Source organism: Mycetomoellerius zeteki, unplaced genomic scaffold, assembly GCF_001594055.1.
Source record: "Mycetomoellerius zeteki isolate Tzet28-1 unplaced genomic scaffold, Tzet1.0 scaffold433, whole genome shotgun sequence".
Taxonomy (NCBI): domain Eukaryota; kingdom Metazoa; phylum Arthropoda; class Insecta; order Hymenoptera; family Formicidae; genus Mycetomoellerius; species Mycetomoellerius zeteki.
In genome coordinates, this window is record NW_017257428.1 from 24,365 (window position 1) to 38,717 (window position 14,353).

At 37.0% G+C, this 14,353-nt stretch overlaps 4 protein-coding genes across 7 annotated transcripts; 2 read left to right on the top strand and 2 right to left on the bottom strand.

Moving 5' to 3' along the window:
• Positions 1 to 12: 12 nt before the first annotated feature.
• Metrn (meteorin) lies at positions 13 to 2,161 on the top strand. The gene is made up of 3 exons (XM_018454347.1): positions 13 to 585; positions 1,231 to 1,798; positions 1,894 to 2,161. Exons 1-3 carry the CDS (start codon positions 491 to 493, stop codon positions 2,095 to 2,097), a joined length of 867 nt encoding a protein of 288 aa, XP_018309849.1. The 5' UTR covers positions 13 to 490; the 3' UTR covers positions 2,098 to 2,161.
• A 2,430-nt stretch (positions 2,162 to 4,591) lies between these two features.
• Positions 4,592 to 8,458, bottom strand: LOC108726643 (testis-expressed sequence 2 protein). Its single transcript, XM_018454323.1, has 7 exons — positions 8,134 to 8,458; positions 6,778 to 7,978; positions 6,323 to 6,703; positions 6,008 to 6,185; positions 5,459 to 5,940; positions 5,128 to 5,200; positions 4,592 to 5,014 (listed from the first exon to the last, which is right to left on the bottom strand). The coding sequence occupies exons 1-7, from the start codon at positions 8,180 to 8,182 to the stop codon at positions 4,685 to 4,687; spliced, it is 2,694 nt and encodes an 897-aa protein (XP_018309825.1). The 5' UTR covers positions 8,183 to 8,458; the 3' UTR covers positions 4,592 to 4,684.
• A 531-nt stretch (positions 8,459 to 8,989) lies between these two features.
• Positions 8,990 to 10,389, top strand: LOC108726661 (TP53-regulated inhibitor of apoptosis 1). Of its 4 annotated transcripts, none has more exons than XM_018454353.1 (3): positions 8,990 to 9,134; positions 9,308 to 9,476; positions 9,830 to 10,389. In XM_018454353.1, the coding sequence occupies exons 2-3, from the start codon at positions 9,330 to 9,332 to the stop codon at positions 9,914 to 9,916; spliced, it is 234 nt and encodes a 77-aa protein (XP_018309855.1). In that variant the 5' UTR covers positions 8,990 to 9,134; positions 9,308 to 9,329; the 3' UTR covers positions 9,917 to 10,389. The 4 variants fall into 4 exon arrangements, with proteins under 4 accessions (XP_018309855.1, XP_018309856.1, XP_018309857.1 ...); XM_018454354.1 differs by having other exon boundaries at positions 8,990 to 9,096; positions 9,302 to 9,476; XM_018454355.1 differs by having other exon boundaries at positions 8,990 to 9,096.
• A 270-nt stretch (positions 10,390 to 10,659) lies between these two features.
• On the bottom strand, positions 10,660 to 13,959 carry Ssrp (structure specific recognition protein). The gene is given in 5 exon segments (XM_018454529.1): positions 10,660 to 11,692; positions 11,695 to 11,985; positions 12,051 to 12,446; positions 12,535 to 13,032; positions 13,745 to 13,959. Coding segments are annotated over 5 exon segments (2,169 nt in total). The 5' UTR covers positions 13,796 to 13,959; the 3' UTR covers positions 10,660 to 10,759.
• Positions 13,960 to 14,353: the final 394 nt, after the last annotated feature.

The window sequence follows — 14,353 nt, forward strand, 5'->3', positions numbered from 1 at the left end:
CTCCCATTATCGTATACAAATATTAGGAGAGTCATTTAGTGGGTTGGAAATTCAAAGGGAGATTAAAAAAAGAAAGATACCAAAAAGAGTACCAGCCGTAAACACATCACACGAGCGCATTCTCCGAGATTCTTAAAATTCCTCGGGGACTCGTGAACGGTAGCTACGTTTCCTCCGACAGAAATGATTTGCAAACAACCGAGGAACTGAAACACTGGAGGCTAAACACTGGACGCTAAACTGGAGGCTAAACGTCTGATCTACCTTTTACTCATGATATGATTCTTCTAGGTGGTTCAGAAGTCCATCCAGGAGAATAAAAAGATCTAGGGATCTGGTTCTAAGAGTACTTAATTCGAATGTGGGTGGAAAGAGGTGGTCTATTGCGATCTGATTTTCGCGGAAGCTCCCGCGAAGCGACGAAGATGTGACATATCATTCTGGACGACGAACGTTGTAACGTTGTAAGAGAGAAAAGAAAAAAAGAAAAATGATACGCGCAGCAATCGTGGTCCTCGCTCTGATCTCCATCAGTGTATCCGCCTACGAGCATACCGCCGCGGATCAGTGCGACTGGTCCGGAAGGTTTGTATTTTTCACCGTAACGCACAGTCTCTTTCTCTCTCTCCGCGTTTCACGAACTTTCACGTCAGTGCCGTAACAAGCGTGCAGCTGATGTGACTTTAAAAGTCGCCGGCTGTGTAGTCGGACATAAATCGCTCCGCTTCAATTTTTTAACACTGATCATTTGCTCCGATGTTTGCTCCAAAATTTCCTAAACTGATAATCGCGAATCCAGTGTATTTTAAATAAATGTATCTTTGTTTGAAGTCAACGTGATTGAACGTGGATTTTTTTTCATTTTGTAGGTTCGAGGAATTCGAGGAATAATATTATGTAACTGAAATTGTGTAAAGTTATGAAAAACAATTGTTATAATATTATTGAAAAAAAGCCAAGGTTTATTGGTCTTGTGGATACCAATAGGATAATACTTTTTATTAATAATATAAAATAATATGAGAGAGAGAGAGAGAGATTTATGTTCAATATAGTTTTAACAAAAATAATTTTAACATTTTCAATTAAACATATGGCAGAGTATTAATATGAGTCATTCTTTCCTTTCTCTGTAATTTCAACGAATGGCATTATTGTTTCTTCCTATTTCTCATTGTGATACATTTGTAAAAATAGATGTATTAATCGAAATGTAAATACTTTGTATAGCGGAGGAGAAAGCGGTGGTGTCCGACCGGTGTACCTGCGCTGTGCTCGGGGAACGGTACTCTGGCGCTATCCTCATGACGCTTTGAGAGTGGTCCTTTCCTCCCCGGTCTCATTCTTGGAGAACAATTCTCTCAGCTATCTAGGTTTCCGTGCCTGCGTCAAGATCTCTGGGCCTGTGCGGGTCTTTCTGGAAGCCGGCGGCAAACTGAGGCAACTCTATTCTCCGTCCGATGGCAAGCACGAACTTACACACCGGTGCTTCCGCTCGTGGAAGCATACAGCCGCACTTTACATGGAAGCTGAGGATGATTATTCCTTCAAAAACACCAAGGTCAAGCTGCAATACGATCTGGAGCCAAATTCTGTGAAGGGGGGAACACTTCGCGTGCCGGACGAAGAGGAGGACTGCAGACCTTGCTCCATGGAGGAACTCGCCAAGGCTTATTGTCAAAGCGACCTGGTTGCTAAAGGCACCGTCACTGACGTCCAACAGAATCCTAAGATGGATACAGCTGAACTGATACTTAGGGTCACCAAGATTTTGCGCTACGTAGCCCAGGAAGCTGAGGTAAAACTTGATAAGATAACATATAATAACTTTGATTTTTCTGTCAAGCATAATGCATGTGTAAGCCAATTACAAAATACAACAAATTATTACAGGGCAATGAAATTGATGCGTCTTTTAAGAAGAGCGTGCGTGTGCGAATACCAATGGTATGTGACGCGCGGCACGGCCTCGGTGAATTTGTGATAATGGCCAAACGACGTCTCGGAGATCTCACCTTGGTATGCGCGCCTCGACTGGAGGCGTGGATGCAAATTGTACATGAAATGGACAATGCGCCCTGCGTCCTTCATAGTTAGCTAATGAGATTTAAGATGATTTTTTTTGGAAAGCCATAAAGAAGTGTACACGATACACAATAGATAAGAATACTGTATCGTGTACATTTGTGAAATTGGAAATCAACGCAATCATTAATAGAGTAATACCGTATAAAAAACTATCCGTCTAGCCGTTTGTACAAGGACATCGTGTATATAGGGAATATCATTCTTTGTGTACATACTGCATACTGTCAGATTGTCGATCTCCAAACTGTGATATTATTTGTTGTATTAAGAAGAACACGGAAGAACGTGCGCGAAGAAACAGAAAGCACATTTGCCTTAATACTTGTTCTAGAAATTAGAAAAATCATTATGTATAGAATATATTTTCTTATCCTATTTCACATAATTTTCTTGTTTTATATAGATACTAAACTACTTCGTTGAAATCAAATATACTTGAGATTATGCAAAGGTTTTGTTATTGTGTTCCTCTTGAAGCTTGAATCATTTCAATTCTTCTGTATTTTTATTACGAATGTCTTAGTCTTTGAAATTAATATAGGAGCAACATTTTGTTAGAATCTATTGCCAAGAGAAAGTGTGCAGTGATTAAAAATACTAGGTATATTGCAATTTTATTGGGCGAGTACATAGACTCGCTGCAGAGTTGAGCATATTTTGTTTATATTCATACAATATTATATAACAATTTTGTATAGATTTACTAAAAGTATTTTATATAAATTCCAAACGGAATAGCTGTTCTTATCCAAACATATGTGCGACAATAATAAAGAAGATATTTAGAAAAAATTATGCATTTCTGTCTATATTCTATACCTCTAATAGATAAATGTGTGCATAATAAAAACAATTGTCTATAACTTGTATCGATTGATAGATAAAGAGAGTCATATAATTTATAATATTTATACAACAATTGAGCGTTCATATATTCACACGATACTCTCGAAATATACCTTATAAGAAATATATTCTTAATTTATTTAGGAAAAAATTTCTAGAAGAGAAAAAGAGAAAGAGAGGGAAACAGTTGGTAATGTACAATAATTTATTTCTGCAAAAACTGTGTTAATATACCTCTGTGATTTAATTCTGGAACCATGCGAGATCGATTACGGTACGAGTCTCAAACAGAACGTCATTTGAAAAACTTTTACAAAATATATATTTGCTTTATTGCAATTAGTTTTATATTTAAACATATAAGAATTGGCCTTTTTGATATAATTTGTCATATATTTTGATATAAAAAGATTTCCATGTATTTAAAAATATCAGTGGTACTCTACCGTAACGAAATCACATCGTGGCTACAGAATTTAATCTATATATAATCTCCCTGAGACACGCAAATACACAAACGCGTACGTATATATTTGTATAGTATCAAACAAAATAACACAGCTCACAGGTCAAGCTGGCTAGTAGATACAAACTGTACTCGATTATATATTAATGAACATTTTGCTTTCTCTTTGTTAGTGTCGTTGAACGAATAGAGTAATTCATTCAGCCGATCAATCAGAGACAGAGGAGAGTAAATCTTTCTGCTACATTCGTTGAAAAGCCATTGACTATAAGTTTCTTGATTCACAACGGACTACGGAGAAATGAAATTTACATATTTATTTGTAAACCGAGCGCACAATTAATACTTGTATTTTTAAAATCTGTGCGAACATCATTCTACTATTTTTGATAAACGTAATTGATACGTTATATCATAGTTTTTTTTCTTATTTCATTTTGCCGATTGCAACATCATCTAGTTTACAAACCTAACTATTAAATGATAATAAATCTAATTACGATGACGCAAAAATTGTCTCACGCTTTTTAACTTGTTTCACATATATATTTTTATTTTGATAATTTTGCCCTATTTTTATTTGCTCAAATTCACTGATTATTTAATTTTAGTGTAACTTAATTATTTTATAATTTTAATATTAATTTAACAAAATATTTCGCATCAGCTGCCTATTAAATGACATTCAACGATCACATTGACGCATATCCTTCTTTCCTCTTTTTGGCGCAGCATCAGTTTCATTCGATTTAAACATGTTTACAACTATATGACTAAACAAAATAAACAGCGAAATTTACGCTTAACATTAATTACTTGTCTCCCTGTACACCTCTTTCGCTCACTAGATTTTTTTTACATATTCTAATAAAAATAATGCTCACTCATACTATAAATTTCATCTCTCTTGCCTCCTTTTTCCTTGAATTTTATTAATGCAAAATAATATATGTAAGAATGTATAAGAATATATCACAATAATTCCTCCCACTTCCTTTTAGATGCTAAATATGGCTAATAAATGGTTCTTTGCGATAAATAACATAATGATAATATTAAAAAATCGTGTAAAAACAGTTTAAACTACATTGTTATCTAAACGTCTTCCTTTTTTTTCACAGGTTTCTAATTTAGATAAATCACGTTATATTGAAAAAAAATATGACATTTTTCGTATTTAATATGCGACAGTGTTAAATACTTTCACAAAATATACACATAAAAAGAACGAAAAGATGTAAAAGTTGTAAAAGGAGACTGTTTTTTGGCCGGCGCAAGATTCGTTTACGTTGTGGTATAGGGATAATTTGGGCAGAGTGGCAGGACCAGATCGTCCATATTTGGTAGAACGACTAGCTTCTCGAACTCCCTGAGCAACTTATTCTCGATCCATTTACTTACATATACAATGTTGACAGTCCTTTCGCCGAGAGTTGGTTGCACAGTGAGAGCGATCTTCGGCACTGATTTGAAACCATACCAGAGCCGGTCAGAAGGCGGTGGAGGGATATTTAATAAAAGACAACCCTCGATACCGGATACGTTAACCATAAAACGGATCTCCGTGTTGGAAACACCCTCCATTGCCCTCCGTACGTATGACAATTCTGTAGCCTGTGATAAAGAAGATATACTAGTTTAATTAGTGAGCCTATAACTTGTTTTCGCAATTATTAATGATAACAGATCAATATTAGGCTATCTGAACACAATTAAGTGTTACTTACGTGTCGAAAATATTTGTTGGCTGTCAGTTTGTCGACCATATTAAGAAACTTCTTACCAGAAGACTGTACTGGTCTATAATATAAGAAGATCTATGAATTCATCTACAACTTCATCATAATACTTTTATATTTTCTTTTAATTTGTGAGATGAACAACAAATTTATATTTTGAATAGAGGATATATATGTTGTGTCAATTGTATACATTTTTAATATAAAAGAGAGGCATGTGTTTATATATTAAATATCAATCTATTAAATATCATCTAAAGAGACAAAAGGCAAGATCGATACGATGAAAAACCATTATTTAAATTAGGGAATCACTTACGTGGTTTCTTTAGATGCGACGCTCGACGCGATGTTTCCTATATCTTCATCTTCGGTGGATGTCTCTGGACTATCTTCTACATCGCTATCGAATATTGGTGATCTAGTAGGAATAGACTTCTCATCAACAATATCACTGGGAACGCTACTCGCACGTGTTAGCTTCATTAGATTCAACTTTGTCTCTACGGTCATCGTTACGCTGCCTTTATAAGTAATGTTTAAATCGAACCAGAGACCCCGCTCGTCAAGTGCGGGCTTAGAGACTTTATGAATTATCGGAGCATCATGTCCGATTACTACTTCTGTTACGAGGAGACTCTCCATGAAGTATGGAAGTTTTATGTTAGAGAGTTTACGTTGTATTCTATCTTGAATAAGATTAATCGCTTCTGGACAACTATGCATATCGAACAATATCCGTCCTAAAAGACAATTTGTCCAAAGGACGTCGCTCTCCCTTGGAGAACCCTCAGGATCCACCTGAAAGGTAATCGCTTGATTAGAATTATAAGGATTGTAAAATTAACTTGATCATCACATTGCTTACATTCAGGTACTTGTTCATATAGGTACTGTAAGTGACTTCGGGAGACGCCTCTAGTGACTTTGTTTCTGCCACATCCAATTGTGCAGAGATTGTATTCACGCAGGATACAGAATCATTTATGGAACAAATTGAATGTCGTTTTTTCGAAAGAGATGCCGCTGATATCAATCTACGAAACCTGAAAAATCCTTCACTAAGACATGCTAATAAAGCAAGCAAAGTTCTTAAGTTATACTTTGGTAATTAGAAAGTTTAATTATAATCTTTATTATATTTAAATTGATTTGACAGAAGCATTTTTAGAAGAGATGTTACCAGTCTTCCTTCTCTCGGTCGGCGCGTGCAAACAAATAAAGTTTGCACTTGGTAATCTCTTCGTTGTCGCGGCAATCTTCGTAAATACTCCTGATGGATTTAGATTGTGAAAAATCATCGTCATCTTCATCATCGTCGATCTTAAACTCATCCTCTTCATTATCCTTAAAATATTCCAATCTGGAATCTTCATCCTCACTTTTTGTTTCTTCGCCGAAGGTACTTTCATCGATTTCCTGATTGACTCCATCTACTTGGATAATTTTCTTTTCGTCCTCGAGGGTTTCCTTTCCGAGATCTGTCCAGTCATTCAGACTCGTGCTATCTATCAGTGCTCCTTGGTCCATCGTAATACAAATTGGATATTTCTTGCTCCATCTCCTGTGCATAAAAAATATGTTTATTTGTGTATACTATAAAAATATGAAATAAAATTATGCATGACGTGGTCATACCTCCTCCGAGTGAGTCCATCTGGTAGCAACTCTATTTTTGCACCATTAAGATTGTACTCGCGTTTTCTGGTGAACTTATATTTTCGTTTTTGCTCATCCCACACTGCTCTCTTTGGTACTTTCATTCTAGTTTCCATAACACGCAGCACTCCACCTTCTAGACTGAAGAAAACCGACTTTGTACGTGCTACATGATAATTGTGAGGATCGTACGTATATGGCAACTCATTTAACCATCCTTCATATCTTTCTTGGACCGCATGCTCCTCTGCTGCCGGTATTTCCAGTACTGGAACTACTACATGTGCAGGTTTTTTATCTAACGGTGTCTCTAAAATTTCCTTAATCCTCTGCATCAGCTTGTACATCACTATTGTGACGAAGACTCCTACAAAAAAGCCAATCAAGAGGGCAGGCAATGGAATGAGATAGCAGAAAGCAAGCACAAGAACCAGCAGCTCAGCTAACTGTTTTGTCAACTGTTGAAAGACATAATCTTTTATACGGGAGAGGAACGTGCTAAATTTCACTTCTTTCGTTTGTATGTATCCATCTGACTGATTAAAAAAGCTGTGACGGCATGTGGCATTGTTTTCCTTGTCCTCGGCGCGAAAATCATCTTGTGATTCGAAAGGAAGTGGCTCAGGAACAAGGTCGGAGAACTCAGCGGCTTCCACACCACTTTCTACACTGTCGTCTTGAGAGTTTTTCGTTTTCAGGCCAGTTCTTACCTGCGAGAAGCCTACAAATCTTGAAGCGTTACTCTTATTACGAGCAAGATCCTTTTCTTGCTTATCGTTGATGTTCTCATCGGTCGGCGTGATATCTCCCAGAGTCTCCTCCGAGTCGCTGACACTGGAATTATCCTTATTACGTTTCCTCTTCTTCCTGTCACTTTTCATCTCAGAGATCTTCTCTTCAAAAGTTTTCGTGATCTTTCCCCTAATTTCGGACAGTACTTTCCATGGATCTGAAGGTGGTGAGGTACCTTCAAGCGCGTTATCCTCAATGGAACGTCTCTCTGCGTCATTTTCCAATCCTTGGCCATTCACGCTGCTCTTGGAGGGGCTCGACGGTATCCTCTTGTCGGACTCCGGCGTAAGATGCTTCTCGTCATCAGAAGAGCTCGGGTAGAGCTCTTCCAATTCGTCATCATTGGCTCGGTAGTGGATCACTGGCACTGATGTGGTGATCGGTTTGCCTGCAGTAGAAAAAATACAAGAGTTAGTCGAGCACACGAGGCACAAGGTATAGATTATTCCACGGATATTTTCACACTTGTATATTTTATACACTTGCACATTGTCAAGAAATGTAAATATCAAGAACATATGAGCTTTTTCAACCTTCTCCTACCTTTTATCATTCCCAGGGTGATCTTTCCTGGACTGTATTTGCTACCCATTGTTACTCGCCTCGAGCAACAGTGACCGTCGTATCAGGAACTTATCAATATTAACATTGATGATCTAGAGAGATAATAGAATCTTGATCGTTTCACAAAACGATTGTCCGAAGCAGCGATGTCATGCTAAACGATTAAGTTTGCGTCACGATGCATCGGGCACTGCTGTTTTTACAACAATTAATAATAATAACACTAATTAACGCTTCAACACTTGACATCTGACATCTTCCAAGGACTCAACAACGCTCGCGCGCTTCGCGCTGCAGCTTCAAAACCAATACGCAACTACGGGTCTGTTCTACACTGTACACAAAAAGATCAGTGCATCAGTACAATGCAGTGGGTGCGTTCAGCAGAACGTTTGTTTTGCAACTGTTGGAAGTTTTCTTCGCGCTAATTGGATCATACTTTTAGATCTAGAAGAATGGTCCTATCTCAGCAGACAATGGCTGCGTTCAGCAGAACGTTTGTTTTGCAACTGTTGGAAGTTTCCTTCGCGCTAATTGGATCATACTTTTAGATCTAGAAGAATGGTCCTATCTCAGCAGACAATCATAAAACGGTTGCAAAACTGTTGAGTCTGCTGAACGCAACCAAGGAACAAACGTAATGTGGGGTCTACAATAGAAGTCGTAGCAATCGTAGGATCTTAAGTCGTAGAAAATTGACCAATCACAGTCGAATATGAGAAGAATAATCAACTGTGATTGGTCAATTTTCTACGACTTAAGACCCTACGACCGCTACGACTTCTATTGTAGACCCCGCATGAGAATCAAACAAGAGCTATGCGGACTCGCTTTAATTCGCTTATCATGAATATTTCATAATTTACGCTATAAATATAATCTGATCATCTCGAGGGATTGTATCGGCACGATCCGAGTTTTTTCTACACTGCCAAGATCCAGGTATCTTCAACTGTTTTCGCAGCGATTCATAACTGCAGGTGAGTGTTGGTGAGTGCCGCGCTGGAGCACAGTGAACTCCAGTCTATGAATGTTAAATGCGAAGTGCTGCTTGCATTCATAGCCTTCACCTGCCTTCACAGTTGCCTCTTGCTCGTTTTTGATGTATGTTGTGTCCCCAGGTGACGACAAATCTGATTTATATTAATTTCAGAATAGTACGGACGGATTCATTCATGAATAGCATAGGCGAGGCATGCAACGATCTGAAGCGACAATACGACGTCTGCTTTCACACGTGGTTCTCCGAGAAATTTTTGAAAGGTGATACGAGTGACAGCACATGCTCGCATTTATTCAAAATGTATCAGCAGTGTGTCAAGGTAATTAAAGCAGGATTGTATCTTTAGGAAATCTGCACGTGTATAACGCATGAAAGGAGGAGAGAGAGCGAGGGGGTAATAAGAGCGAAGGTGCAACATGGAGGATTGCAGTGAGTTGAAACAGAAATACGATGCCTGTTTCAACAGTTGGTTCTCTGAAAAGTTTTTAAAAGGGGATACCAATGATTCAATGTGCGCTCCTTTGCTTAAAGTCTATAAAGATTGCGTAGCGGTAAGTTTTAAGAAGCTCTCCCTTCTCATAAGCCAGATTACAATTATTCCAAGAAATATTTTTTTTTAATTTTTTAACAAAAAGCTAATGACATCAATAACTCTGCGTTCTCGTGTTTTAGAAAGCCATGAAGGAGCATCATATTGAATTAAAAGAGATGGAGACAAATTATTTGGAAACCGAGAAAGAGAAAAAGCCGTACAGTTGACGAAAAGACGTTTGCACATTCATATATATATATATATTTCGGTCCTACATAGATTTCTTACGGGTCATTGGCAATGCAAACAGTGCAACTTTGTCATTCCTATTTTTTTTATTACGAAATAATTATTAACAAAGGTTAATTGATCTTATCTTAATCAATAGTTTATGTTATTAACTAATCACTGTAATGCTGCCGAATATTCTACACACTTGTAACATTAACATTGAAATGTTATACTAAGAGAGAAACTATGTATGTACATATTTATATCTGTGTACTGTGTAATAATGTATATATATGTATGTCATGCTTAACAGCAAATTTAATTAGTTGCACAATTTTAGCAACTTTTGTAATTTCGATTTTTTTTTAAAGAATCAAATTTTATAGAGACAAAACTAAACAGAAGAATAACATCAATTGTTGTAAATTAAATAGTCACTGTGCAACATGGAAATAAATAATTTATAAATGAAGCTAATAAATAAAAATTTTTCCTTTATATTTTTTTTTCATTCAGAGAAAAAAAAAGGTATATTTACGCAAAGAAAAAAAGCAAAATAAATGTATTTAACGACGGCAATAAATCGTTATGTGTTTTCGTATCATTTAAGTCTTAATATTATTAATACTTTGTAATATTAAAAAGTTACATATATCATTTTAAAATATATTTATAATATTAGAAAGAGTTGTATAACTAATATTAATCCACTTGAATGCTCATCTCCTAGTGATTGTAAATATAATAATTTTAATAGTGGGAAGATGTACACATTCATTTCGATAACTGGTACGTGTAAACTAATGACAAAAATATCTGTTTGAGTTCTGTAGCATTTATTAATCACTTTTAGAATCATCTTCAGACGAAGATGGAGTACTCTCTATAGGTTCCTCCTCATCGCTTTCATCCGACTGATCTTGTTTCGTCTTTTTCGTTGGTTTTTTTCCAGTATCTTCCATTGGCCTCTTCTCAACTTTTTTCTTCTTGTTTTTCTCCTCCTCGCTTTCATTATCAGAGTTTTCCTTTACAGATTTCTTACTCTCATCGCTGCTACTATCGTCATCACTAATATACTCTTTGCTCTTAAAACCGGAACCAGACATTTGCTTACTGGGCGAGTCTTTTTTCGTTTCCTTCTTTTTCTCTGTCTTCTTTTCTTTAATTTTTTCTTTACTGCCTCCGCCTCCGCCTCCACCTCCGCTCGCTTGATAATCTTTCATCGACGCCGTATAATCTTTTTTAGCCTTGGCTGCCTTCGCTTCCCATTCAGACTTGTCTTTGAGCTCTCGCCACATCTCACCTCCCTTTTTCGCGATTTCCGTTATAGACAGTCCTGGATTGTCCGCCTTGATACTATCGCGTGCACTATTCAGCCACAACATGAACGCTGATGGAGGTCTCTTTGGCTTGTTCGCGTCTCTCTCTTTCTTCGATTTCCTCTGTTTTCGCGGCTTCTCCGATATAGTTTTTGCTGATTTAGATTTCTTTTCTTTCTTGTCTTTCTTCTCCTTTTTATGACTAGCCGAAGAGGCATCTGAATCCTCACTCTCAGAGCTATTGGGATTGCTGTCGTATTCCTCGGCGACATCGCTTACATCTTGATTCGGATTGAAGTCCTCATCGGTCGAGCCTTCCTCGGAGTCATCTTGATTCGCCTCACCATCGCGTTCCTGCGCCTCTGCCTTGACTCGTGCCAAGTAAGCGTCCGGTTCGTCCTCTTGATCGCTGTCACCAAAGTCTTGGTCGTATTTGGGCTTGTCACTCTTTCAAATTTACCATATTCTTCTTTTTCAATGCTACTAAACGTGTGTACCACACCGCTCGTAAGCTCGATCTCAAAGTCAAAAGACCTAGTCGATCCGCCGCCGCGCGCAAAGTTCAATGAAGCTATCTCTTCGAAACGAATATGTATTGGAGGTTTGTGTACATAAATAAAACCTCGCTCGAGTGGATATAGATATCCTGCCGCAGCTTTAAAAGAACAGCTAATAGCAGGTGTCCCGGTATGACCAGTGAAATGTCCGGGACCAGTTAACTTTCGATTGATAATTACCTTCATCACCTATAAACATATAATTTTGTATTAAAATAAAAATACGGAAACTAGAAAGCTTTTCTTTTACTTACCTTGCCCAGTACTTCGAATGTAGGTCCTGATAATTCTTTAGTCAGTTTACCTTCGTACTTTTCCTTTAATTCCTTTTCGGTAAATGGTAACTCGATAGAAGTCTCTTCTTCCTGATTGAACAGGAGTACTAGATAATGATATCGTGTTTGGCCTTGTTTTATAGGAGGATCCAAGCTCACGACAAAGAACATTTGACGATTATCCTTGTGCGGAAGTAAGAAGAGTCTCAATACAGTGGACATAGGTATTTTGTAGTCGAAAGTTTTGCCGTGCAGTTGAAAGAAGGTCTGGAAGATCTTAATGTCATAACGACCACGTGGCGTTAAACAGTGAATTTCTCTGAATATGGCAATTGCGTCGCCGCTTACACTGATCACTGATGCTTTATCCATCACCTGTTGTAATTGAAAAATGAATTACTGTTCTGTTTTTATGTCTACAAATATATTCGCGCGTGTATTCATCGTCTAAATCTTTTCTCACCTGTTGATGGAATGCCTCAACGGGATCTTGATCAACACTGTCACTAATGGGAATGTGAAATCTCATTTCCATCAGGCTGACCGGAGCGTCATCATTTTGATGAAATTCCAATGTTACCTCATTCTTTCCTGTATTACACTGTGATACATCATACAGAGGTATCTCGAAAGCAGTATGATGACCAACATCAAAGCTCAAGACAGATCCGTTAAACCTTGCAGTACCCCAATTCCAGCCTTTTAAACTCAATTCCTTTTCTAACATATCTTTCTTGTAATTAGCAGAAAAGAACTTGGCGATCTTTTCCTGTTCAGATTCTTTGAAGCCTTTGAAGCGATGCAAAGTACCATTTTTTAGAAAGATACGGAGACCCCAGGTTCCAATGAATTTTTGGTAATTTACCATCTCCATATCAGAAGCTGAGATCTGTTCAACTTTCCCAGTCTTCTGATTCTTGAAGATCAAGTGCTGATCAGTCAACTTCAACCTACCTGGCGTCTGTAAAACAATTATTATTATTAATGAGATGATAATAAATATATATTGTTTAAATCAATTAAGAAAAATAATTCTATATTCAGTTAAAGCAGATCTAGGTACTTAATAATATTCATATGTAATTTTTTGCAAATACATTTTAACTGAAATATTAATATCTTGAATTAGATTAATTGTCAATTTAATAATGATGCTAATAAAACATTTTAAAAACCTACAAAAGATTATTAATATTTTAGCTTAAGTTTGTTTCAATTCTGACAAACCAAATTAATATACAATTTATAAAATTGGAAACTGCAAAATGTATATATTTGCAAAATGTATATACATATATGAATATTATTAAGCATCAAGATTCGTTTTGACTGAAGATTTTAATTTGACCAAATTAGGATTGTTCCTTTTAATTATTTTACTTTTATCGATCTAATTTCTATTCATAAATGTATGTATTGTTAATTTTCCTCCTTAATTAGCTCGACTTGACTATTTTTTTCCTTATAAAAAAAATGTAAAATCAATCATTTGTGTCTTTAGTAAAGCTAAAATCGGAACTGATTAAATATTGTCAAATTTCATGTAATAAGAAAACAGGTCGTCGTTACATTGAGCTCAGAACGGATAAAAAAGATGTTCAGCCATGTTTAGCTCATGACAAGAATCAATTACGCGATATTGTTTAACTGTTTTGAAAGCGATGAGCTCTTACCATTGCGCCCTTAACCTCGGCGAAGATGTCCGGATACTCGAGAAAATCCATCCTGAATAATTATCCAAGATTCTTATTCGATTAGTTTAACAAGAATATTGTTCCAGAAGATTGCGTAAACAACTCTCCGAACGACAAGTATGTAAAAATAAATAGGACATGTGTTATTATCGACGAAATTACAATACACAAAACGCGGCAAAAGGTAAAGGCGGTAAATTTTACAAGAAAAATGGCGGATGGAGCAGCACACAAAACCAGTGGCTGCGTTCAGCAGAACGTTTATTTTGCAATTATTGGAAGTTTCCTTCGCGCTGATTGGATCATACTTTTAGATCTAGAAGAATGGTCCTATCTCAGCAGACAATCATAAAACGGTTGCAAAACTGTTGAGTCTGCTGAACGCAGCCAGTGGGTGCATTCAGTACTACGACCGCTCACTGGCTACGATTACACCGTGCATTTAGGCCGCGACCTATACAATAGACATCCTTGTTTATCCTGTATATTAAACAAAGACACCTATCGTATAGGTCGCGGACTAAGCGCACGGTGTAAACGTAGCCATTGAGCGCTCAGTGAGCGCTTGCATCTTATTGGCATATTCCG

Excerpts from the sequence above, each read along its gene's own strand:
- Metrn (XM_018454347.1), top strand. The coding sequence starts at position 491 with ATGATACGCGCAGCAATCGTGGTCCTCGCTCTGATCTCCATCAGTGTA. Across the intron at positions 586-1,230 it reads CAGTGCGACTGGTCCGGAAG|CGGAGGAGAAAGCGGTGGTG; the intron begins GTTTGTATTTTT and ends TACTTTGTATAG. Across the intron at positions 1,799-1,893 it reads ACGTAGCCCAGGAAGCTGAG|GGCAATGAAATTGATGCGTC; the intron begins GTAAAACTTGAT and ends AAATTATTACAG.
- LOC108726643 (XM_018454323.1), bottom strand. The coding sequence starts at position 8,182 with ATGGGTAGCAAATACAGTCCAGGAAAGATCACCCTGGGAATGATAAAA. Across the intron at positions 5,941-6,007 it reads ATATGAACAAGTACCTGAAT|GTGGATCCTGAGGGTTCTCC; the intron begins GTAAGCAATGTG and ends ATTACCTTTCAG. Across the intron at positions 5,015-5,127 it reads CCAACAAATATTTTCGACAC|GCTACAGAATTGTCATACGT; the intron begins GTAAGTAACACT and ends TCTTTATCACAG.
- LOC108726661 (XM_018454353.1), top strand. The coding sequence starts at position 9,330 with ATGAATAGCATAGGCGAGGCATGCAACGATCTGAAGCGACAATACGAC. Across the intron at positions 9,477-9,829 it reads TGTATCAGCAGTGTGTCAAG|AAAGCCATGAAGGAGCATCA; the intron begins GTAATTAAAGCA and ends CTCGTGTTTTAG.